This window comes from Pseudophryne corroboree, chromosome 12, assembly GCF_028390025.1.
Source record: "Pseudophryne corroboree isolate aPseCor3 chromosome 12, aPseCor3.hap2, whole genome shotgun sequence".
NCBI lineage: Eukaryota > Metazoa > Chordata > Amphibia > Anura > Myobatrachidae > Pseudophryne > Pseudophryne corroboree.
This window is the reverse complement of record NC_086455.1, coordinates 72,483,747-72,510,744: the sequence shown is the minus strand read 5'-3', so window position 1 is coordinate 72,510,744 and position 26,998 is coordinate 72,483,747. Positions and strand designations below refer to the sequence as shown.

The window sequence follows — 26,998 nt, the reverse complement described above, 5'->3', positions numbered from 1 at the left end:
GAGTTAACCCTACTGATTCGGTATACGGTGAATAACTTGGCTCTTCAATTTTAAATGAGCCGGTAGTATCTGACACCATAAGGTGTTAAATTTTGTTACACTGATATTTAAACAACCCCTGGAGATTGATTGGGGCACTTCCTGCCGTGATGACTTCAATGTTAATATTCAATTCCCCGACTCATGTACCTTGACCTTATAACTGAGTATTAATATGAGCTAACAGCTCTCAGTTGTCTAAAATACGCTGCAATGCATTAAATTTTGCATTGTAGTGACAAGGTTCCTGGTCACTACACGTTTCACATAGGCTTCGTCAGGGCAAAACGTTATTTGTTTTTGTTTTGCCCTGACGAAGCCTATGTGAAACATGCACGTGGGCACCTTAGAGCGGCGCTAGCACGCCAGCTCATTCACTATGTGTCAATGTTAATATGGACTATTAGAATGTGTGTGCGACATTTCATGTAATTTAGGATAACAGCAATGTTGAGAGTACTACATGGAACATCATTAAGAGATAGTGCTATGAATAGGATAAGGGAACAATAATATATTATATATAGTAATATCCGCTTAATGGTGGGACTCTCTGATCATATGCAGTGAATGGGAGAGCTGCACCTGGGACATACTAATATCAGTACAGCCTGCTGAATCTAATTAGTACACTGTACGGATTCACCCTGATGCCCGCTTGAGATACTGTGTGTAACAAGCAGATAGTGGATAGTTTGTACTTTTTAAATGACTATGACTGCAGACACAATTGTTACAATCCATACGGTGAGATTTCCTGACTGTGTGTAGCAGATGATAGCGCTGCATCTGTGGCATATAAACACAGGCATACCTCACTGAATCGAATCAGCACGTTACACAGATTAGCCCTGATACCTGCTTCAGATACCTCATGGAATAAGGGGATACAGTGGATGACTTATACCTACTGAATAGCAATAGCCTGTGATCTCAGCTGCAACTGTTGCAGCTTTTGAAATAAAATAGTTACACTGTGTGAGTCACTAAACTGATCGGCTACACCAAGAGCAGGACGGACTAATAGTAGGAATGATGCACACATGCTTGGCTGGAAAATAATAAATGAACTGCAGTCATTACGTTATATGAGACAGGGGCAGAACATTAAGCCCGCTACAGTATTCCAATATCGGCTAAAGACAGCAAATATAATAAGCAGACATAGTAAAGAGTTCATGTCTGCTTAGTATAAATAGACATTCAGTTTGGCAACAAGTCCGACATAAGCGTGGCATCATTAGGTTTACTGTACTTAGATACACGCAATACAGTATCACCGGTAATCATCAATTGTCTCACAGCTTCCGATCCCTGACTGTACTAAATAATACAGTGACCAGGAACCTTGTCACTACAATGCAAAATTTAATGCATTGCAGCGTATTTTAGACAACTGAGAGCTATTAGCTCATATTAATACTCAGTTATAAGGTCAAGGTACATGAGTCGGGGAATTGAATATTAACATTGAAGTCATCACGGCAGGAAGTGCCCCAATCAATCTCCAGGGGTTGTTTAAATATCAGTGTAACATCATTTAACACCTTATGGTGTCAGATACTACCGGCTCATTTAAAATTGAAGAGCCAAGATATTCACTGTATACCGAATCAGTAGGGTTGACTCCATGTATACACGAATAGCTGTGAGCATAGAATAAGGGTTTAAATATTCATCCCTATACAGGCTGTATGATATTGCTATAGTGTCACCATAAACTATAAGCAATTCCACTGATTCAGGGGATTCAACATAAATTCATGTGCCCCTCAAATATAAATCAGACTGTACTATTCATATGAATGGCGATGTATTTAATGGTGTCAATTGCTACTGGCCCATTAAGAACCAATAGTACTTTCACCATATACAGAATCAGTGTTGCTGGCTCTATGTGTGTATAAACAACCATGAGTATAGAATAAGGGTTTGAATATACCACCCTACACTAGCTATACAACATTGCTATATATTCCTCTATAACTCGGATACATAATATCTAGCAATTTAGAGCGAATTCCAGCTAATAAGGGTCAACAATAAGTAATTAACAATTTGTGATTGGCCACATAAGTTTTTGCACACACATCAAAATATACAAATCTAATAAAGAGACACATAAGTGAATTTGATATCCAATTTTATTCATTATATTGTTTGTTATTTGTTTGTCTTGTAATTTTTCACATCATTAGGCATTTTAATTATACGACATTAAAAGTTATATTTTAATTATATTCACCTCTTTCTTAAAGTGCGCCAACAAAGAGACAATCCTTTCCTTTCCAGTGTTCTACTTGCCAAGTGTGCCTGGACAGGCACAAAGGGTGGAGGATGAGAATGATGGTGAAGGAGGATTTAGTGCAGATACTGATACTCATGATTGTATGGAATACCTGAACCAAACTTTTACAGCGAGACCTGACATCAGTGACAACCCACTGGAAGGAGTAGACTTTACCTTCTACACTGACGGTAGTTGCCACAGACAGATGGAATCAGGAGACTTGTGCACCGGATATGCAGTTGTAGATGATGAAGGTATCATAGAAGCAGAACCCCTTGGCCCACCACACTCAGCACAAGTCGCTGAGCTGGTAGCTCTGACCCGAGCATGCGAGTTGGCCAAAGGTAAGTCAGCTAATATATACACAGACTCTAGGTATGCTTTTGGAGTGGTGCATGATTTTGGGGCCCTATGGCGCCTCAGAAATTTCATGACGGCAGCTGGTACACCTGTAGTGCATACGTCCCACATCAAAAGGCTTCTGACAGCAATACAGGAACCAGACAGAGTGGCTGTTATCAAATGTAAAGCACACACAACCAAGACCCAATCTCACTTGGTAACAGCTGAGCAGACGAAGCTGCTAAATCATCAGCAAGCACCACCATACAAACATCACACCACTGATGACATTTAACACGGTCAACACACAGCAGCTAATTGAAATGCAAAATTTGTGTTCCCTACAGGAAAAGGCAGTCTGGAAGTCGAAGGGGTATGGTCAGGAGTCCTCAGGACTTTGGACAGATGGACACGGTAAGCCAGTGGCCCCCAGAGCATATCTTCCAAGTCTAGCTGAGGCGACACAGTGTCTGACTCATCTAGGCAAAGAGGGTATGTGCAAGCTGGTAAGAGCCTACTGGTGTGCACCAGGATTCTCTTCCCATGCAGGTAAGAGAGCAATGACATGTCTTACTTGCTTGAGGAAGAATATTGGTAAGACAATACCAACAGAGCCATCCCATATCCCTCCTACAGACGGACCTTTTCAGGTAATATAAATCAACTTCATACAGCTACCACCCTGTAGGAATTTGAAATATGTGTTAATATGTACTGATGTGTTTTCCAACTGGGTAGAAGCGTTCCCTGCTGCCACAAATACTGCTACGTTCACTTCAAAGAAAATTGTGCAGGAATTTGTGTGCAGATATGGTATCCCTAGAGTGATTGAAAGTGATAGGGGTACCCATTTTACAGGTGAAGTCTTTCAGGTCATGTGCAAACTGATGGGAATTAATAGCAAGCTACATACTCCGTACCGACCACAGGCGAGTGCAAAGGTGGAGAGAATGAATAGCACTATTAAGAACAAGCTGAACAAAGTGATGGCTGAAACTGGATTGCTGTGGCCAGAAGCTTTGCCACTAGTGTTGTATTGCATCAGAATCACTCCCAGGTCACCGCTTAACTTATCACCCTTTGAAATTCTTTTTGGTCGACAACCTCATGTAATGATAGACCCCCAGGATGATTTGAACTGTAATAATGAAATAACTGTGAAATATTTGGTTAGGATGAGCCGGCAGCTGAGAAATCCACAAAGAAATCTAAAGCTGGTGATGCCTGACCTACCGAACAGTAATTGTCATGACATTGAGCCTGGGGATTATGTGATGATACGAAATTTTCTACACTCAGGTTGCCTCATTGACAGGTGGGAAGGACCGTACCAAGTCTTGTTAACCAACACTACAGCATTAAAGGTCGCCGAAAGAGAGACTTGGCTCCACTCGTCCCACTGCAAAAAGGTCGCTGACCCGGAGAAAACTCGTAACAAAGAGCAAGGTAAAGAGAACTTCATATCACTGGAGAGTTTATTCCGGGAAAGCTGAGAGGCAGGACTGTAGAACGGCACCTGATCGCGGAGAGCAACAAGATCAAGGACGGTTGTCGCACCATTTTCTTTTTTCACCCCCCCCTGCATTTTGCTTTCTTTTCTCCTCCTTATTTCTCTATCGTCCTAGTGGATGCTGGGGTTCCTGAAAGGACCATGGGGAATAGCGGCTCCGCAGGAGACAGGGCACAAAAAGTAAAGCTTTTTCCGATCAGGTGGTGTGCACTGGCTCCTCCCCCTATGACCCTCCTCCAGACTCCAGTTAGATTTTTGTGCCCGGCCGAGAAGGGTGCAATCTAGGTGGCTCTCCTAAAGAGCTGCTTAGAAAAAGTTTAGCTAGGTTTTTTATTTTACAGTGATTCCTGCTGGCAACAGGATCACTGCAGCGAGGGACTGAGGGGAGAAGGAGTCAACTCACCTGTGTGCAGGATGGATTGGCTTCTTGGCTACTGGACATCAAGCTCCAGAGGGACGATCACGGGTACAGCCTGGATGGTCACCGGAGCCACGCCGCCGGCCCCCTTGCAGATGCTGAAGACAGAAGAGGTCCAGAATCGGCGGCTGAAGACTCCTGCAGTCTTCAAAAGGTAGCGCACAGCACTGCAGCTGTGCGCCATTTTCCTCTCAGCACACTTCACACGGCAGTCACTGAGGGTGCAGGGCGCTGGGAGGGGGGCGCCCTGGGAGGCAAAATGATTACCTATAAAGGCTAAAAATACCTCACATATAGCCCTAGAGGCTATATGGAGATATTTAACCCCTGCCTGATTTCTCTAAATAGCGGGAGACGAGCCCACCAGAAAAGGGGCGGGGCCTATCTCCTCAGCACACGGCGCCATTTCCTCTCACAGTTCCGCTGGTCAGGACGGCTCCCAAGTCTCTCCCCTGCACTGCACTACAGAAACAGGGTAAAACAGAGAGGGGGGGGGCACATTTATGGCGATAAATTGATATAACAAAGCAGCTATAAGGGAGCACTTATTATAAGGCTATCCCTGATATATATATAGCGCTTTTGGTGTGTGCTGGCAAACTCTCCCTCTGTCTCCCCAAAGGGCTAGTGGGTCCTGTCTTCGTTAGGAGCATTCCCTGTGTGTCTGCTGTGTGTCGGTACGTGTGTGTCGACATGTATGAGGACGATATTGGTGTGGAGGCGGAGCAATTGCCAAATATGAGGATGTCACCCCCTAGGGAGTCGACACCGGAATGGATGCCTTTATTTATGGAACTACGGGATAGTGTCAACACGCTAAAGCAGTCGTTTGACGACATGAGGCGGCCGGACAATCAATTAGTGCCTGTCCAGGCGACTCAAACACCGTCAGGGGCTGTGAAACGCCCTTTGCCTCAGTCGGTCGACACAGACCCAGACACAGGCGATGACTCCAGTGGTGACGGTGACGAATCAACCGTATTTTCCAGTAGGGCCACACGTTATATGATTTTGGCAATGAAGGAGGCGTTACATTTAGCTGATACTACAGGTACCACTAAACAGGGTATTATGTGGGGTATGAAAAAACTACCTATAGTTTTTCCTGAATCAGAAGAATTAAATGACGTGTGTAATGAAGCGTGGGTTGCCCCTGATAAAAAACTGATAATTTCAAAGAAATTATTGGCATTATACCCTTTCCCGCCAGAGGTTAGGGAGCGCTGGGAAACACCTCCTAGGGTGGACAAGGCGCTAACACGCTTATCTAAACAAGTGGCGTTACCCTCTCCTGAGACGGCCGCACTTAAAGATCCATCAGATAGGAGGATGGAAAATATCCAAAAAAGTATATACACACATGCAGGTGTTATACTACGACCAGCTGTAGCGACTGCCTGGATGGGCAGTGCTGGGGTAGTTTGGTCAGAGTCCCTGATTGAAAATATTGATACCCTGGACAGGGACAATATTTTACTGTCGTTAGAACAAATAAAGGATGCATTTCTTTATATGCGTGATGCACAGAGGGATATCTGCACACTGGCATCACGGGTAAGTGCTATGTCCATTTCGGCCAGAAGAGCTTTATGGACGCGACAGTGGTCAGGTGATGCGGATTCAAAACGGCATATGGAAGTTTTGCCGTATAAAGGGGAGGAGTTATTTGGAGTCGGTCTATCAGATTTGGTGGCCACGGCTACAGCCGGGAAATCCACCTTTCTACCTCAAGTCACTCCCCCACAGAAAAAGGCACCGACTTTTCAACCGCAGCCCTTTCGTTCCTTTAAAAATAAGAGAGCAAAGGGCTATTCATATCTGCCACGAGGCAAAGGTCGAGGGAAGAGACAGCAACACGCAGCTCCTTCCCAGGAACAGAAGCCCTCCCCGGCTTCTACAAAAACCTCAGCATGACGCTGGGGCTCCTCAAGCGGACTCGGGGATGGTGGGCGGTCGTCTCAAAAATTACAGCGCGCAGTGGGCTCACTCGCAGGTAGATCCCTGGATCCTGCAGATAATATCTCAAGGGTACAGGTTGGAATTAGAGACGGATCCACCTCGCCGTTTCCTGAAGTCTGCTTTACCAACGTCCCCCTCCGAAAGGGAGACGGTTTTGGAAGCCATTCACAAGCTGTACTCTCAGCAGGTGATAGTCAAGGTACCTCTTCTACAACAAGGGAAGGGGTATTATTCCACTCTTTTTGTGGTACCGAAGCCGGATGGCTCGGTAAGGCCTATTCTAAATCTGAAGTCCTTGAACCTGTACATAAAGAAGTTCAAGTTCAAAATGGAGTCACTCAGAGCAGTGATAGCGAACCTGGAAGAGGGGGACTTTATGGTATCCTTGGACATCAAGGATGCGTATCTCCACGTTCCAATTTACCCCTCACACCAGGGGTACCTCAGGTTCGTTGTACAAAACTGTCACTATCAGTTTCAGACGCTGCCGTTCGGATTGTCCACGGCACCTCGGATCTTTACAAAGGTAATGGCCGAGATGATGATTCTTCTTCGAAGAAAAGGCGTATTAATTATCCCATACTTGGACGATCTCCTAATAAGGGCGAGGTCCAGAGAACAGCTAGAGATGGGATTAGCACTGTCTCAAGAAGTGCTAAAACAGCACGGGTGGATTCTGAATATTCCAAAATCCCAGTTAATGCCGACAACTCGTCTGCTGTTCCTAGGGATGATTCTGGACACGGTTCAGAAAAAGGTTTTTCTCCCGGAGGAAAAAGCCAAGGAGTTATCCGAGCTTGTCAGGAACCTCCTAAAACCAGGAAAGGTGTCTGTACATCAATGCACAAGAGTCCTGGGAAAAATGGTGGCTTCTTACGAAGCAATTCCATTCGGCAGATTCCACGCAAGAATTTTCCAAAGGGATCTGTTGGACAAATGGTCAGGGTCGCATCTTCAGATGCACCTACGGATAACCCTGTCTCCAAGGACAAGGGTGTCTCTTCTGTGGTGGTTGCAGAGTCCTCATCTATTGGAGGGCCGCAGATTCGGCATACAGGATTGGATCCTGGTGACCACGGACGCCAGCCTGAGAGGCTGGGGAGCAGTCACACAAGGAAGAAACTTCCAGGGAGTATGGACGAGCCTGGAAACGTCTCTTCACATAAACATTCTGGAACTAAGAGCAATATACAATGCTCTAAGCCAGGCAGAACCTCTGCTTCAGGGAAAACCGGTGTTGATCCAGTCGGACAACATCACGGCAGTCGCCCATGTGAACAGACAGGGCGGCACAAGAAGCAGGAGTGCAATGGCAGAAGCTGCAAGGATTCTTCGCTGGGCAGAGAATCATGTGATAGCGCTATCAGCAGTGTTCATCCCGGGAGTGGACAACTGGGAAGCAGACTTCCTCAGCAGACACGATCTTCACCCGGGAGAGTGGGGACTTCATCCAGAAGTCTTCCACATGCTGGTAACCCGTTGGGAAAGACCAATGGTGGACATGATGGCGTCTCGCCTCAACAAAAAACTGGACAGGTATTGCGCCAGGTCAAGAGATCCGCAGGCAATAGCTGTGGACGCGCTGGTAACGCCTTGGGTGTACCAGTCGGTGTATGTGTTTCCTCCTCTGCCTCTCATACCAAAAGTATTGAGAATTATACGGCAAAGAGGCGTAAGAACGATACTAGTGGTTCCGGATTGGCCAAGAAGGACTTGGTACCCGGAACTTCAAGAGATGATCACGGAAGATCCGTGGCCTCTACCTCTAAGGAGGGACTTGCTTCAGCAGGGTCCCTGTCTGTTTCAAGACTTACCGCGGCTGCGTTTGACGGCATGGCGGTTGAACGCCGGATCCTAATGGAAAAAGGCATGCCGGAAGAAGTCATTCCTACTTTGATTAAAGCAAGGAAAGAAGTAACCGTGCAACATTATCACCGAATTTGGCAAAAATATGTTGCGTGGTGCGAAGATCGGAGTGCTCCGACGGAGGAATTTCAACTGGGTCGATTCCTACATTTCCTGCAATCAGGATTGTCTATGGGTCTCAAATTGGGATCTATTAAGGTTCAAATTTCGGCCCTGTCGATTTTCTTTCAAAAAGAATTGGCTTCAGTCCCTGAAGTCCAGACCTTTGTGAAGGGAGTGCTGCATATACAGCCTCCTGTGGTGCCTCCAGTGGCACCGTGGGATCTCAATGTAGTTTTGGAATTTCTAAAATCTCATTGGTTTGAACCACTAAATAAGGTGGATTTGAAATATCTCACTTGGAAAGTGACCATGCTTCTAGCCCTGGCTTCTGCCAGGAGAGTGTCAGAATTGGCAGCTTTATCTTACAAAAGCCCATATCTGATTTTCCATTCGGACAGGGCAGAACTGCGGACTCGTCCGCATTTTCTCCCTAAGGTGGTGTCAGCATTTCATCTGAACCAGCCTATTGTAGTGCCTGCGGCTACAAGTGACTTGGAGGACTCCAAGTTACTGGACGTTGTCAGAGCATTAAAAATATATATTGCAAGAACAGCTGGAGTCAGAAAATCTGACTCGTTGTTTATATTGTATGCACCCAACAAGATGGGTGCTCCTGCGTCTAAGCAGACGATTGCTCGTTGGATCTGTAGCACAATCCAACTGGCACATTCTGTGGCAGGCCTGCCACAGCCTAAATCTGTAAAGGCCCACTCCACAAGGAAGGTGGGCTCATCTTGGGCGGCTGCCCGAGGGGTCTCGGCATTACAACTTTGCCGAGCAGCTACGTGGTCAGGGGAGAACACGTTTGTAAAATTTTACAAATTTGATACTCTGGCTAAGGAGGACCTGGAGTTCTCTCATTCGGTGCTGCAGAGTCATCCGCACTCTCCCGCCCGTTTGGGAGCTTTGGTATAATCCCCATGGTCCTTTCAGGAACCCCAGCATCCACTAGGACGATAGAGAAAATAAGATTTTACTTACCGATAAATCTATTTCTCGGAGTCCGTAGTGGATGCTGGGCGCCCATCCCAAGTGCGGATTATCTGCATAAATTGTACATAGTTATTGTTAACTTATTCGGGTTATTGTTGTAGGAAGCCATCTTTCAGAGGCTCCGCTGTTATCATACTGTTAACTGGGTTTAGATCACAAGTTGTACGGTGTGATTGGTGTGGCTGGTATGAGTCTTACCCGGGATTCAAAATCCTCCCTTATTGTGTACGCTCGTCCGGGCACAGTACCTAACTGGAGTCTGGAGGAGGGTCATAGGGGGAGGAGCCAGTGCACACCACCTGATCGGAAAAAGCTTTACTTTTTGTGCCCTGTCTCCTGCGGAGCCGCTATTCCCCATGGTCCTTTCAGGAACCCCAGCATCCACTACGGACTCCGAGAAATAGATTTATCGGTAAGTAAAATCTTATTTTTCCTTCTTTCCCCTAACGAAATGGATCTATCACAAGAGACTGCGTTTCGGGTTCTGCTAGTAATATTGTTTTTGCTCAGGACAATTTGTTTTGGTGAGGGTCCCAGAGAGGTCGAGCAAGGATCTGGAATGGGTTCTGATGGCGAGTACGAATTTGTTGGATCTCAGGAGCAGCACATCACTCGAGTAAAGGCTGGTATCAGTAAGCGCTCTGGTAGTCATGGAGCTCGGAGGCAATGTCAAGGGTTATTGTCTGTTGAATATTGTATTTGTAGGAATTGTGAGAACATAGTCGAAGATGGGTGCATCCAGAGATGTCAGTCCAATATTAATATCGACATGGACCGACATCCGTTGAGTGATTACCACTCATTAGTGGGTAAGGTCTTAAACCAGACAGAATGTTGGGTGTGCTCACAGGTACCTCAAGGACAGAATAAGTCAGGATTAGTACCATACCCTTTAGCAATAGATGAGGTACTCGAATTACGGGGTGGGAGACTGGTGGACAAGAAATTCAATATATCTAGGCCCCCTAGCTTGACGCTCCACCAGTACAACGTAGATAGGTCCCTGTTGTGTTTTAATATTTCCAATTTCCGAAAACCAGGAAATTGGGAAGTGAATTGGAATAACCAGACAATGACTTTTTCACACAGAGCTGATAGGATACCTATTGACTCTGAACTTGTACGCAAGATAGGCAACAGTGGGAGGTATTTTCGGTATAGGTATACACGTGGAAGCAAGACCATGTGGGTTGGAAAAGTATCGTCAGGGTATTGTGCCCATATCATCCAGCTCGATACTTGTACTGAGCAAATGAGAGAACTAGGGATTGGTTTCTTTACCTGGAAGGTTTGCAATATTGTGATGTTACATTTTGTCCCCTATGTTCTCCCAGATGATGCCTATTTCATATGTGGGAGGAAAGCGTACAAGTGGCTTACTCCGAGCTCTGAGGGATTGTGTTATATTGGGAGAGTACTACCAGAGGTCATGACCATAACCCAAGACAAAATGAAAGACGTTCACCGCAGTGCCCAGACTCCTTATACTCATACCCACTATGAACACATCATCAAGAGACACCTCATAGATAGGGCAGAGCACACAGCCTCTGATTTGATCCATGAATCCACCGGGATTCAGTTCCTTCTCGCATTAGATATTACCCGTTCTGCCAGAGGAACTATAAATTATAGGTACATCCATGCGCTAGCGAACTTGATAGACAATATCACCGAGATGTATGATGACACCTTCAGGTATATGGGAAGGGAGTTACAAGCCTACAAGAAGGAACTGATCCAGCACAGGATGGTCCTTTATTACGTCACAGCCGTGACAGGTGGGTACTGTGTTACCCTGGCAACTCAATATTGTGTGAAGTGCTGTACGTATATTACAAACAGCACTGACGACCCCACGGAGATCATCGATCAGAAGATGGACGAGATCTTGCAGTTGAAGTGGGAGTTCAGGAGGAAGCACAATCTTACCTTAGCAACTGTGGGTAATGAACTGACCGGCTGGGTCTCATGGTTGAACCCACGCAAATGGTTCTCAGGGTTAGGAGAGTGGGCACAGAACGTTATTATGAGTGTGGGGAAGTTTCTCCTTTGTATCCTGGGAGTCATCTTAATTATTAGCCTGATATTTAGATGTGTTCGAATTCTAATGCGGCGCAAGCACAGCACAAATTTGATGAGTCTAAGGAGCAAGAGCGCTGTTACAGCAGCAGATTTGATTTATGATCCATCCATAGAGACAGTGTTATGATAAGGATTGCAAATGAATTTCATGGCCTGTTTCTTTCACCATTTTTCTCTGTTTCCCCCTTACCCAGAAAACATCCAACCGGAAAAGACGTCAGCCCTACCCAAATGCTTATGTGAATGTATTTTTATATATATGTGTCTTATCTTCATCTCTGCAACTCTCAGTTAATGGCACACATAGTCGACAGGTGTTATACACATATAGTAGCATTCACATATGTTCTCCATCCATGTATCATCAACTAAATGTGCTCCCCATTTGTTGGAATAAGAAGCTGAAAAGAGCTCGGTAGTGTTTGTTTGCCCATTTACAGACCCTTAATACGGGATGAGAAGGATTTAATGTATACTTCGCAATACCTCGAAGCTTATTTACAACATATACGGCACAATGATACATGCCCCTCAGATATTGATTCATACATACGTGCTTTTTACTATCCCACTAGGTTATACATTTCCCACCTACAACTCTCTCCCGATCATCCAAACTTGTATATATTGTGTAGATAATAATTTCTGTTTAGTAGTAAAATGTGTCAGTTATTGATGACTGCCAAAGGGTGGACTGTCGAAGTCGAAAATATTTCAGTACACACATCACGTACAAACTACACACAGATTACCTCCGTGCGCGTACTTGTTCTGCCGTGCGTGCACATGTTCACAATTTGCGTATGATCGCTCCCGCGGTCCTGTGCATTAGCGCGTGGTATGGGTAATTACGGTAGCATTTGTAATCGCATGGAAAAGCCATAAAAACACATTTACATATTTAATCCACATAGTGCACAAAGTACACATAGCCTACATGCACCACACCAGCAAGTTACACTTGTTTAAAAGGTATAAGAACAAAGGGATTCACCTTTACAGAATAGGAGGGGACGGAATTAGGTTAGGAGGTGATGTTTGGTATCCAGCTAAAGGGTATTTTTAGAGCAATAATCCGGTGTTAGTTTGCAGAAGATCGCACGCTCCTGCGAATAGTTATGCGCAGGAGCAGAATATTAATATTAACTGTATTTACTGTACTCCTAATATTCGGCGGGAACCCAGAGGAGAACATCTGCAGGTGCACCTGGACCAGACATCGCCCACCTATTCAAACCGACCTATGACCTCTCCTGTACTGTAAACAACCATCCCTGTGACCAATGGACAAAGAGATTACAGTTCCCATTGTATTAGGTTTTGGACAAATGTATAAAAAGCCAGCTGCAGGCCCGGTCACACTCTCAATCTCTGAAGGTCATCTACCTTGATGACTGAGGACCGGACCGGGAAGCGCAGGCGAACAAACGTATGTACCATTGACTGTAGCCTCTTTTCTGTTATTGTAATTGTATCTTTGTTGTAACCCCCTTTTATCAATTATATGTTGGCGGGTCGGATCCCAACTTCCTAAATATCATTGGTGTCGTGTCTCTTTCCCTGCTAGATTTGTAAGTGTATTTCAGACACAGGTGAAGCTGCATAGTGCTCGCGGCGTGTCGTTGTGTGTGTATGCACCGCGTGTACTTTGTACATCCGTCGCGGCGTTAGTACGCAAAGTGTGTACACGGTACGGGACTTTGTACGCTAACTGAGTAATAAGTACGTAGATTAAGGATTGAATACAGCGGCCGCAGCGGCTCGATTTTAAAGTGTATTGTGTGTGTTTTAAAGCATTGCTTTTGGTCCTGTAAGTAAATCAGCATTTACACTACGTACACAGATGTCATCATCAGTATATGGGCCCACCCATGCTGGGTACTATAGATCCATCGGAAACAGTCCTCCCATCTCCATCCACACAGGGTCATCTTAATGTATAGGCACACTGAGCAGCTGCCCAGGGCCCCACAATTCTAGGGGCCTCCGAGCAGGAGCAGGTGGTGGTGGTGGTCACACAATCAGAGCGGCCAGTCAGCATTATATACCTGCCTCCCAGCTTGTAGCCAGACAGTGATATATCTGTCAGCATGCTGATTGTTCGATAGCTGGACCTATCCACTAATCAGAGTGCTAATAGCTATTCACTGTATGGAAGCATGTGGAGAGACGGCACAGAACTGCAGGAGGGGCATGTTATGGGGTTTTTATAATTGGTTCCTGTGAATGGGTGTGTAGGGGCCCCAGTGCATTGCTTTGTCCGGCCTACTATGCTGTTAAAATGGCCCTGCATCCACCTGCTATGGTTGAACATGGAGGTCGGCCTAAACACTCCCATTAGATGGAGTAGTTCCATGCGTCTGCATGGTCACAGCCCAAAAATGCCCGCTCGCACTTATCATATCCGTCAGTGTGCAGTTGAAGATTTCCTTCTAAGGCATATGTGCAGTACAGTATGTAGATACTGTATCTCCAAGATCCAACTGCAGTTCGCCATGCCTCTGACTAATAGGCCCATAGCCTCAGACCAAGGGCAACAAAATACTTCCCATTACTCTAGTAATAAGAGCACATCAACAGAAAAAAATGTGCCTGGTGCACTTGCCGGCTGCAGTGCCCAGAGAACGTTACTAGGAAAGATGCGCATGTTTTGGAAACTATACTGCAGATATTAAATAAATTTGCCCTTTTTTCAGAATATTCTAATCTGAGCACATTAAGCAGTATATGAACCTGTCATTCATTCCAGGCGGTTGTGTCTAGAGGAAACATTGAAGCTCTACCAGTTTTTCCGAGACTGTGGAGAGGAAGAGTCTTGGATCCATGAGAAGTGGCAGGTGCTGAGGCTGGCTGACCCTGGCAGAGATCTCAGCTACATCAACTCGTCTATCGCGAAACAAGAGGTACAAATAAAGATGAGCTTTTCTTTAATAAAGTCTTATTTATTATTGTACATTTATGGGCAAGACTTTCTTTAAGTAGGGTACACTTCCTAACTTGTGTTTGTTTTACTTAAATTTATGAATAACATTTTGCACAAGTGCCTTTCATTTGTTTATTATTGAAAGAACGTGTCCCATCAGAGTATTTGGTATGGCATATATACTGTATAGTATAGCATTAGCATACCTCCTAAACTCTCCATCCATCAATCGAGAAAGGGGGCATTACAATGGGTTTGTGACCACAGCCACTGGGTGGGCTCTCTAGTACAGGTGTGGATCATTGGGTCGACCTGAAAACAGTCAACACGGGGAAAAAGGTCGACATGAATGATTTTTTTTTATTGTTTACTTCATAAAATGACCAGGAACCCCAATTAGTGCACTGCGTCCCGTCACATGGCTCACCATGCTGCGGGCAAGGTGCGTCGCTCTGCTACCTCTGCACTTGGAGCAGGCTACTATTCCCAATCGTAGTCCACATGGATGGCAAAGTGTGAAAAAAGGAAAAAAAATAGTAAAAAAAACTAATGCCGACCATATACTGTGTCGACCATTGCCATGTTGACCTTTTGACCCTGTCGGCCTAATTCATGTCAGCCAATAATGGTCGAACTGTTGACCTTATTACTGTTGGCCTATCATCCGGATACCGTCTAGTACACAGTTGGGTGTGGTCATGCCTAGAGGGGGGCGTGACTAGGGCTAGCCTGCACCGTATGCCCTACAAATACCCATTCAGGTGTGTGGTGCCTTTTCACTGTTACTAGGAGATAGTTCTCAACTTTACCAGTAAGACACATGCCTTCCTACCAGGAAGGCGGGACTGTCCACCCTAAATTGGGACTGTTGGAAGGAATGTGACAGTATTCTTATGTTCACTGTAAAAATGATATAAGGTATATCATAATGTGAGACTGGCTGTTGTGCAAGGCACTAAAGGAGCTACAGTATAGTGGCTATGCACATTGATTCTGGAGAGATGTAGCGAACCTTCTTAGGAGACGAGTAGAGAAGTAGCCCATAGCAACCAATAAGGTTCTAGCTGTAATTTATCTAGTACATGCTATAAAATGCTATCTACAGTGCATCCGTAAACTATTCACAGCGCTTCACTTTTTCCACATTTTGTTATGTTACAGCCTTATGCCAAAATGGAATAAATTAATTTTTTCCCTTAAAATTCTACACACAATGGCCCTCATTCCGAGTTGATCGGTCGCAAGGCGAATTTAGCAGAGTTACACACGCTAAGCCGCCACCTACTGGGAGTGAATCTTAGCTTCTTAAAATTGCGACCGATGTATTCGCAATATTGCGATTACTAACTACTTAGCAGTTTCAGAGTAGCTCCAGACTTACTCTGCCTGTGCGATCATTTCAGTGCTTGTCGTTCCTGGTTGACGTCACAAACACACCCAGCGTTCGCCCAGGCACTCCCACCGTTTCCCCGGCCACTCTTGCGTTTTTTCCGGAAACGGTAGCGTTTTCAGCCACACGCCCCTGAAACGCCGTGTTTCCGCCCAGTAACACCCATTTCCTGTCAATCACATTACGATCGCCGGAGCGAAGAAAAAGCCGTGAGTAAAAATACTTTCTTCATAGTAAAGTTACTTGGCGCAGTCGCAGTGCGAACATTGCGCATGCGTACTAAGCGGATTTTCACTGCGATGCGATGAAAAATACCGAGCGAACAACTCGGAATGAGGGCCAATACCCCATAATGACAACGTGAAAAAAAATTATGAGATTTTTGCAAATTTATTAAAAATAATAACTAAGAAATCACATGTACATAAGTATTCACAGCCTTTGCCATGAAGCTCAAAATTGAGCTCAGGTGCATCCTGTTTCCACTGATCGTTGAGATGTTCCTACAGCTTAATTGGAGTCCAGATGTGGTAAATTCAGTTGATTGTACATGATTTGGAAAGGCGCACACCTGTCTATATAAGGTCCCATACTTGACAGTGTATGTTTGAGCACAAACCAAGCATGAAATCAAAGGAATTGTCTATAGACCTCCAAGACAGGACTGTCTCAAGGCACAAATCTAGGGAAGGGTCCATAAAAATATCTGCTGCTTTGAAGGTCCCAATGAGCACAGTGGTCTCAATCATCCGTAAATGGAAGAAGTTCGGAACCACCAGGACTCTTCCTAGAGCTGGCTGGCCGTCTAAACTGAGCGATCGGGGGAGAAGGGCACTAGTCAGGCAGGTGACCAAGAACCCGATGGTCACTCTTTCAGAGCTACAGCATTCCTCTTTGGAGAGAGGAAAACCTTCCAGAAGGACAACCATCTCTGCAGCAATCCACCAATCAGGCCTGTATGGTAGAGTGGCCAGACGGAAGCCACTCCTTAGTAAAAAGCACATTGCAGTCCGCCTGGAGTTTGCCAAAATGCACCTGAAGGGCTCTCAGACCATGAGAAACAAAATTCTCTGGTCTGATGAAACAAAGATTACACTCACAGTAATAATCAGACGGCCGTTTCAACCACGCTTCTCTGGTTTTCCTCAGGGGCCCCTGAGGAAAACCACAGAAGTGTGGTTGAAACGGCCGTCGGGCTGCCGCTGATTAATACTGTGTTATGCTGTTGGACCAATAAACCCTGCTGACATGTGAGTGCTGTTCCGTTATCTTTTCATCCTGCTATGAAAAGTGAGTGTGTACATTACTGCAATATGGAACTGGCACCACTTATTTGAATTAACCTTTTTAGAGTGCTGTTTCTTTCCGGGATATATATATAATGTATATGTATACACGGTCGAGTCACATTATTATGACCACCCCATTTTCTCTGACGTCCTAAGTGGATGCTGGGACGCCGTAAGGACCATGGGGAATAGCGGCTCCGCAGGAGACTTGGCACAACTATAAAGAAAGCTTTTGACTACTGGTGTGCACTGGCTCCTCCCACTATGACCCTCCTCCAGACTTCAGTTAGAATCTTGTGCCCGGCTGAGCTGGATGCACACTAGGGGCTCTCCTGAGCTCCTAGAAAGAAAGTATATTTTAGGTTTTTTATTTTACAGTGAGATCTGCTGGCAACAGACTCACTGCAGCGAGGGACTAAGGGGAGAAGAAGCGAACCTACCTAACTGGTGGTAGTTTGGGCTTCTTAGGCTACTGGACACCATTAGCTCCAGAGGGATCCACCGCAGGACCCGACCTTGGTGTTCGTTCCCGGAGCCGGCCCCCTTACAGAGCCAGAAGCAAGAAGTGTTCCGGAAAATCGGCAGCAGAAGACTTCAGTCTTCAACAAGGTAGCGCACAGCACTGCAGCTGTGCGCCATTGCTCCTCATGCACACCTCACACTCCGGTCACTGATGGGTGCAGGGCGCTGGGGGGGGGGCGCCCTGAGGGCAATATAAGACACCTTGGCTGGCAAATCTACACTATATATAGTCAGGAAGGCTATATAGGTGTAAAAATACCCCTGCCAGAATTCCAGAAAAAGCGGGAGAAGTCCGCCGGAAAAGGGGCGGGGCCATCTCCCTCAGCACACTGGCGCCATTTTTCCCTCACAGCTCCGCTGGAAGGAAGCTCCCTGGCTCTCCCCTGCAGTCTACAAGCTACAGAAGGGTAAAAAAAGAGAGGGGGGGCACTAAATTTAGGCGCAGTATATATATAAAATAAGCAGCTATAAGGGAAAACACTCATTTATAGTGGGATCCCTGTGTTATATAGCGCTCTGGTGTGTGCTGGCATACTCTCTCTCTCTGTCTCCCCAAAGGGCTTTGTGGGGTCCTGTCCTCTGTCAGAGCATTCCCTGTGTGTATGCGGTGTGTCGGTACGGCTGTGTCTACATGTTTGATGAGGAGGCTTATGTGGAGGCGGAGCAGATGCCTATAAATGTGATGTCACCCCCTGCGGGGTCGACACCTGAGTTGATGGTGCTATGGAAGGAATTACGCGACAGTGTCGACTCCTTGCATAAAAGGTTTGACGACATACCAAATGTGGGACAGCCGGCTTCTCAGCCTGTGCCTGCCCAGGCGTCTCAAAAGCCATCAGGGGCTCTAAAACGCCCGCTACCTCAGATGGCAGATATAGATGTCGACACGGATACTGACTCCAGTGTCGACGACGATGAGACTAATGTAACTTCCAGTAGGGCCACACGTTACATGATTGAGGCAATGAAAAATGTGTTGCACATTTCTGATGTTACCCCCGGTACCACAAAAAAGGGTATTATGTTTGGAGAGAAAAAACTACCAGTAGCTTTTCCTCCATCTGAGGAGTTAAATGAAGTGTGTGAAGAAGCGTGGGCTTCCCCTGATAAGAAACTGGTAATTTCTAAGAGGTTACTAATGGCGTACCCTTTCCCGCCAGAGGATAGGGCACGTTGGGAAACATTCCCTAGGGTGGATAAAGCGATCACACGCTTGTCAAAGAAGGTGGCACTACCGTCTCCGGATACGGCCGCCCTGAAGGAATCTGCTGATAGAAAGCAGGAGGCTATCCTGAAGTCTGTATATACACACACAGGTGTTATACTGAGACCAGCTATTGCTTCAGCATGGATGTGCAGTGCTGCAGCTGCATGGTCAGATTCCCTGTCGGAAAATATTGATACCCTAGACAGGGACACTATATTGCTAACCGTAGAGCATGTTAAAGACGCACTTTTATACATGAGGGATGCACAGAGGGATATTTGCCGGCTGGCATCTAAAATTAGTGCAATGTCCATTTCTGCCAGAAGAGGGTTTTGGACTCGGCAGTGGACAGGAGATGCAGATTCCAAAAGGCACATGGAAGTTCTGCCTTATAAGGGTGAGGAGTTGTTCGGGGATGGTCTCTCGGACCTCGTTTCCACAGCAACAGCTGGGAAGTCTACATTTTTACCCCATGTTCCCTCACAGCCAAAGAAAGCACCGTATTATCAGGTACAGTCCTTTCGGCCCAATAGGGGCAAGCGGGTTAAGGGCGCGTCCTTTCTGCCCAGAGGCAGAGGTAGGGGGAAAAAGCTGCAGCATACAGCCAGTTCCCAGGAGCAAAAGTCCTCCCCCGCTTCCTCTAAGTCCACAGCATGACGCTGGGGCTCCACAGGCGGAGCCAGGTACGGTGGGGGCCCGTCTCAAATATTTCAGCAATCAGTGGGCTCGCTCACGGGTGGATCCCTGGATCTTTCAAGTAGTATCTCAGGGGTACAAGCTGGAATTCGAGACGTCTCCCCCCCGCCGTTTCCTCAAATCTGCCTTACCAACCACTCCCTCAGGCAGGGAGGCAGTGTTACAGGCAATTCACAAGCTGTATTCACAACAGGTGATAGTAAAGGTGCCCCTACTTCAACAAGGACGGGGTTACTATTCCACAATGTTTGTGGTACCGAAACCGGACGGTTCGGTGAGACCCATTTTAAATTTGAAATCCGTGAACACATATATAAAAAAATTCAAGTTCAAGATGGAATCGCTCAGGGCGGTTATTGCAAGCCTGGACGAGGGGGATTACATGGTATCACTGGACATCAAGGATGCTTACCTGCATGTCCCCATTTACCATCCTCACCAGGAGTACCTCAGATTTGTGGTACAGGATTGTCATTACCAATTCCAGACGTTGCCGTTCGGTCTATCCACGGCTCCGAGGGTCTTTACCAAGGTAATGGCCGAAATGATGATACTCCTTCGAAAGTAGGGAGTTTTAATTATCCCGTACTTGGACGATCTCCTGATAAAGGCGAGGTCCAGGGAGCAGTTGTTGGTCGGGGTAGCACTATCTCGGGAGGTGCTACAACAGCACGGCTGGATTCTAAATATTCCGAAGTTACAGCTGGTCCCTACGACACGTCTACTGTTCCTGGGGATGGTTCTGGACACAGAACAGAAAAAAGTGTTTCTCCCGGAGGAGAAGGCCAAGGAGCTGTCATCTCTAGTCAGAGGCCTCCTAAAACCAAAACAGGTGTCGGTGCATCACTGCACGCGGATCCTGGGAAAGATGCAGGGCCGGTGCAAGGTTTTTCAACACCCTAGGCAAATCTTCAGCGCACCTCACACCCCCCCCCCCCCCCAATATCCAGCTCCTCAGATGAAACAGCCTGGAGGTTCCACAGCCCAGCTTGATAAATGTGAGTTAGTGCCATACCAAAGAATATTTTGCTCATGTATGGTGTTCAGTTAGGTACGGAGAAACCTGGGGAGCGATAAACTGACTTTTTTTGTGCTTTTTACCGGTTCTCAGATTTTTTTTTCCAGGTCATCCCGAAAAAAAAAAAAAATTCTCCCGAAAACACACAGATTCTGTTTTCGTTAGAAGCAGAACCGTTTTCGGACGAGAATAGGGTTGTTTTCGGGGATTTGGTTTCACCTGGAGAAGACACAATATCCCTGATAAGTGGCGGCTCACGCCAGCTTATCATGCTAATTGAATTTAACAGCAGATAAGAACCATACGGCCCATCCAGTCTGCCATTCAGAGTTAGGGGCTAGAGTATTAGGGTTAGGTTAGGGATTTGTGTTAAGGGCTAGGGTATTAGGGTTAGTTTGCTAGACTGGGTTAGGATATTAGGGACAGGGTAATAGAGTTGCTTACGGTTGGGTTAGGGTATTAGGGATATGATATTAGGGCTGGTTTATCAGTTTTGGTTAAGGTATTACAGTTACGGGTTATGATTAGTCAGAGGTTTGTATATGTGTATATATATCATCAGGGTTGTTGTTCTCTGAAACGTTGCAATAGACACCTGATCTTTCACTGATTTGAAGACTTGGGACCTGGTTCAGAGATGGACACAGAGATCGCTGCATACACAGCAATATCTGCGTCCATGTCCGCACATGCTGGGGGCCGCATAGCACAGGGCAAGGCCACCCCGCATGTGTGGCACCGCCTCCTGATGCATCCACAAGTAAATTGTGGACGCATCAAATTAAGATTGATCCCTGACGGCGGAGCCTGGCTGCGCTGTCAGTCGGTCTGCTGCCATATTTTTAATCAGAGCTGCTGCGTGTGACACCACACAGCTGCCCCGAAAACACTCCCGACATGCCCCAGTTTAAAACGCGATGTCAACGCTCTCCGATGGCCATGACTGTCAGTCACCTTGCGGCCACATGGAAGGATGCAGCCACAAGGTGTGGGGTCGCGCATGTGCATTGCGGCTACTCTGCATGCACAGAACACCCAAATGCAGCCCTATGTTTATATCTCTACTGGTGATGAGTTTCTTCCATGGGAGGGCACAGACGTTACAGTATGTATGTATGTATATATATATATATATATATATATCCAAAAAAAAAAAAATATATATATATATTTATGTGTGTGTGTATGTATATACAGACAGTAGGGGCCACAGCAGCTGCAGCAGAACCTTCTGTTGGTCACATAACAACCAAGTGTGATGTGAGGCACTTACCATGGTTGTTCTTCTGGCTGATGCGCTATGGCTGATGTGGCTCCATATGAGGGAGGACAGCAGACAGATGTCCCCTCCCCTGACGGTACACAGGGTAGCTGCCGCTGGTCAGCGCCGGCAGGGAGGGAGGTCAGATCAGCCGGGAGTTGAGGAAGGACATACAGCTCTTCTTGCCCCCCGTGTGAAGATGCCGCCCACTGTCTCCTTCTCGGGTTCCAGCAGGCAGCTTCTTGGATGGCTTGTGGTCCTGGCAGAGGCGGAGGTAGCGGATCTGCACCCCAGTTATCGGTGCGGGTAAGCAACCAATGCAGGAGGGGGAGGCCTGGATGCGCTACGGACATGCGGCTCCGGCTCGGCAGATACAACTACATGTGAACAGGGATCGGGCGCCTTACATCCCACATCACTGCACGCATCCTGTCACATGCAATTTGTGTGCTCCATTCAGTGCCGCCCAGTAAGTGCCGGCGCCCATAGGCAGCTGCCTAATGCTGCCTAATGGTGGCGCCGGCCCTGGAAAGATGGTAGCTTCCTACGAAGCAATTCCATTCGGCAGGTTCCATGCAAGAACCTTTCAGTGGGACCTGTTGGACAAGTGGTCCGGATCGCATCTTCAGATGCATCGGCTGATAACCCTGTCTCCAAGGACAAGGGTGTCTCTGCTGTGGTGGCTGCAGAATGCTCATCTTCAAGAGGGCCGCAGATTCGGCATACAGGACTGGGTCCTGGTGACCACGGATGCCAGCCTTCGAGGCTGGGGGGCAGTCACACAGGGAAGAAACTTCCAAGGACTATGGTCAAGTCAGGAGACTTCCCTGCACATAAATATTCTGGAACTAAGGGCCATTTACAATGCCCTAAGTCAGGCAAAACCCCTGCTTCAAAACCAGCCGGTACTGATCCAGTCAGACAACATCACGGCGGTCGCCCATGTAAACCGACAGGGCGGCACGAGAAGCAGGACGGCGATGGCAGAAGCCACAAGGATTCTCCGATGGGCGGAAAATCACGTGTTAGCACTGTCAGCAGTGTTCATTCCGGGAGTGGACAACTGGGAAGCAGACTTCCTCAGCAGGCACGACCTCCACCTGGGAGAGTGGGGACTTCATCCAGAAGTCTTCCAAATGATTGTAAACCGTTGGGAAAGGCCACAGGTGGACATGATGGCGTCCCGCCTCAACAAAAAGCTAGAAAAGTATTGCGCCAGGTCAAGAGACCCGCAGGCGATAGCTGTGGACGCGCTAGTGACACCGTGGGTGTACCGGCCGGTTTATGTGTTCCCTCCTCTTCCTCTCATACCAAAGGTACTGAGGATAATAAGGAGAAGAGGAGTAAGAACTATACTCATTGTTCCGGATTGGCCAAGAAGAGCTTGGTACCCGGAACTTCAAGAAATGATCACAGAGGACCCATGGCCTCTGCCGGTCAGACAGGACCTGCTGCAGCAGGGGCCCTGTCTGTTCCAAGACTTACCGCGGCTGCATTTGACGGCATGACGGTTGAACACCGGATCCTGAAGGAAAAGGGCATTCCGGAGGAAGTCATTCCTACGCTGATTAAAGCTAGGAAAGAAGTAACGGCAAACCATTATCGCCGCATATGGCGTAAATATGTTGCGTGGTGCGAGGCCAGGAAGGCCCCAACGGAAGAATTTCAGCTGGGCCGTTTCCTGCACTTTCTACAGTCAGGGGTGACTATGGGCCTAAAATTGGGTTCCATTAAGGTCCAGATTTCGGCTCTATCGATTTTCTTCCAGAGAGAACTGGCTTCACTACCTGAAGTTCAAACTTTTGTTAAGGGAGTGCTGCATATTCAGCCCCCTTTTGTGCCTACAGTGGCACCTTGGGATCTCAACGTGGTGTTGGATTTCCTAAAGTCACATTGGTTTGAGCCACTTAAGACCATGGAATTGAAATATCTCACGTGGAAAGTGGTCATGTTGTTGGCCTTGGCTTCGGCCAGGCGTGTATCAGAATTGGCGGCTTTGTCATGTAAAAGCCCTTATCTGATTTTCCATATGGATAGGGCAGAATTGAGGACTCGTCCCCAATTTCTCCCTAAGGTGGTATCAGCTTTTCATCTGAACCAACCTATCGTGGTGCCTGCGGCTACTAAAGACTTGGAGGCTTCCAAGTTATTGGACGTAGTCAGGGCCCTGAAAATTTATGTTTCCAGGACAGCTGGAGTCAGGAAGACTGACTCGCTATTTATCCTGTACGCGCCCAACAAGTTGGGTGCACCTGCTTTAAAGCAGACTATTGCTCGCTGGATCTGTAGTACGATTCAGCTTGCACATTCTGCGGCTGGACTGCCGCATCCTAAATCAGTGAAAGCCCATTCCACGAGGAAGGTGGGCTCTTCTTGGGCGGCTGCCCGAGGGGTCTCGGCTGTACAACTTTGCCGAGCAGCTACTTGGTCGGGGTCAAACACGTTTGCTAAATTCTACAAGTTTGACACCCTGACTGAGGAGGACCTAGAGTTTGCCCATTCGGTGCTGCAGAGTTATCCGCACTCTCCCGCCCGTTTGGGAGCTTTGGTATAATCCCCATGGTCCTTACGGAGTCCCAGCATCCACTTAGGACGTCAGAGAAAATAAGAATTTACTCACCGGTAATTCTATTTCTCGTAGTCCGTAGTGGATGCTGGGCGCCCATCCCAAGTGCGGATTATCTGCAATACTTGTATATAGTTATTGTTTAACTAAAGGGTTATTGTTGAGCCATCTGTTGAGAGGCTCAGTTGTTATCATACTGTTAACTGGGTATTGTATCACGAGTTATACGGTGTGATTGGTGTGGCTGATATGAGTCTTACCCGGGATTCAAAATCCTTCCATATTGTGTCAGCTCTTCCGGGCACAGTATCCTAACTGAAGTCTGGAGGAGGGTCATAGTGGGAGGAGCCAGTGCACACCAGTAGTCAAAAGCTTTCTTTATAGTTGTGCCCAGTCTCCTGCGGAGCCGCTATTCCCCATGGTCCTTACGGAGTCCCAGCATCCACTACGGACTACGAGAAATAGGCTATGAAGGTGTGTGAGGGCTGAGCAACATGCTGCAGTGGAGCAGCTCACCGTAGGAATGAACCTGGGGGCTACCAGACGTGTGTCTGAAATGACAAATCAGCCCATCTAGCTGCTGTCTGTGCTGCACACGGCGGTTACTCTGGCTATTAGTAATGCAGGATGTCAATAGGGAATGCCTCTGCATAGACAAAACGTGTTGGGCATTCCCTGTTGACCTTCTGCATTATAGATAAGCTACCATACCTCCTAGATTCCTTTAAATGCTGTTTTTTATTTTTTATATTTATAGTTTTTTAATTTTTATGTACAGTATATATTTATATATATATATTTTTAAATCTCTATATAGAAAACTCCAATCCTCCCATTTTATATATTTTGCTTTTGTAAAAAATAAAACACCTATGTTATAATTTTACTTGGGCTTTAATTTACTTTCTATGACCGTAATATTTGCATGAAAAATCAGGGTGTATTCAAACTTATTCCGGAGATTTTGAAATTAATATTTTGCCTTAATGTTGACATTGTGCGTAAATTAACTTGCCGACATGGTCAGGTTGTCTTGCAATTCAGAAGCTTCTATTTGTCACTGTATCAGGCTTTAGAAGCAGAAATATATTCCCACCAATCCATTCTAGCCAAGGTAGTGAGGAATGGGAAGGAGCTGTGCCAGGAGAGTCACACAGATCAGACGACAATCCAGCAAATGATCAACAATATCCAGAAGAAGTGGCTGGAGCTTCAGGAGGAAGTGAAAAAAAGTAAACTCCGCCTAGAGGTGGCAGCGCTGATCAAACAGGTAAGATTGGGATTTCTCAGACAACTGATAACAGACCTGTATTATTAATGAACCTGAAAATCAGTGGCAGGATTCTGTTTGATAATGTTTCTGACTATTGCCCCGATCTCTGGGCCTGATTCATAGTTGTACGGTATTGCACAGCCACAGGGAAGAGGCTGTGCAATACTGTACAACTAATATGCTAATGCAGCAGCATCGGATCACCATCCCGACCATCGGCTGTGATGATCGCAGCCCTCGGCCATCTGAGTAAGCTTCAGCTTACTGATAATTGGAGATGTGCACGGAACCCTGTGTTTTGGTTCTAATTCATCATTATGATTTAGTGTAATCAGCCTCAAGTGTCTTGGTTCGGATTTCGGTTTGGTTTAACATCAGTAAAAATAAATCGTTATCATTATTACAAATTGATCATGTAATTTTTGCAATTCAAAACCTGACATTCATTCTGAACCGTGGGAAGATTTGGACCGGGTTTTGATTCGACTCGGAACCACAAAATTCAGGGTGGATTCTGATTTCTGGTGAACAGAACCGCACATCTTTACTCAAACTGACTGGTGGAACTAGCCACGCCTACAAAACAGGAGTGATACGCCCCATTTAAAAAAAAAAGGCACTGCACCTCCCCCAAATGGCTGCATCATGTCAGTCAGGCTGTGGCTTAGGAGCACTGCGTGTGAGCTCCCAGGACCAGTTGTGTACATCTGCAGAACGGGCCCTGCGAAAGCACAGACCCCCCGCCATCTGACTTGTATGCAATCCATCGCTTTGAATATTAGTCTACTTTCTTGCAGTATTTTGCTGATGCTAATGATGCAGCTTCATGGCTGAGAGAACGCCTGCCGCTTCTTACCAGTGAGGACTATGGGAAAGACGAGTCCAGCGCTGAAGCCATTCTGCAGCGGCACCTACGGCTGGAGAAAGAGATTGCAGCCTACAGCATGGAAGTGATCCGGCTCGGAGACCAGGCTCAGGCAGTAGCTAACAAAGCACCTATGATTGTATGTCACTGTTTGTCATTTGTGTTTTACCATAGACAATAACAATATTAGAATAACAGCCAGGGGCGTAGCCAGAACTTTGTGGGCCCCATAGCAACATTTTGAAGGGGGCCCGTCCCAATGCTTCTAGAGAGACACTTCTCTGCAGCAGTTGTTCATTTTATGCCCTATAATAGTGCCCTAGTTAATTTTCTGACCCATAGTAGAGCCTTATTTAATGTTATGCCCCCATAGTAGTGCCCTAG

General features: G+C 46.5%; 1 protein-coding gene across 5 annotated transcripts in view; it reads left to right on the top strand.

Moving 5' to 3' along the window:
* SPTBN5 (spectrin beta, non-erythrocytic 5) overlaps positions 1-26,998 on the top strand; it is a 704,607-nt gene that overhangs the window by 177,840 nt on the left and 499,769 nt on the right. For all 5 annotated transcript variants that reach the window (XM_063947637.1, XM_063947638.1, XM_063947639.1 and 2 more), the window contains 3 exons: positions 14,354-14,507; positions 25,546-25,746; positions 26,547-26,753. In XM_063947637.1, the coding sequence (XP_063803707.1) occupies positions 14,354-14,507; positions 25,546-25,746; positions 26,547-26,753 (562 nt within the window). The remainder of the gene's footprint in view (positions 1-14,353; positions 14,508-25,545; positions 25,747-26,546; positions 26,754-26,998) is intronic.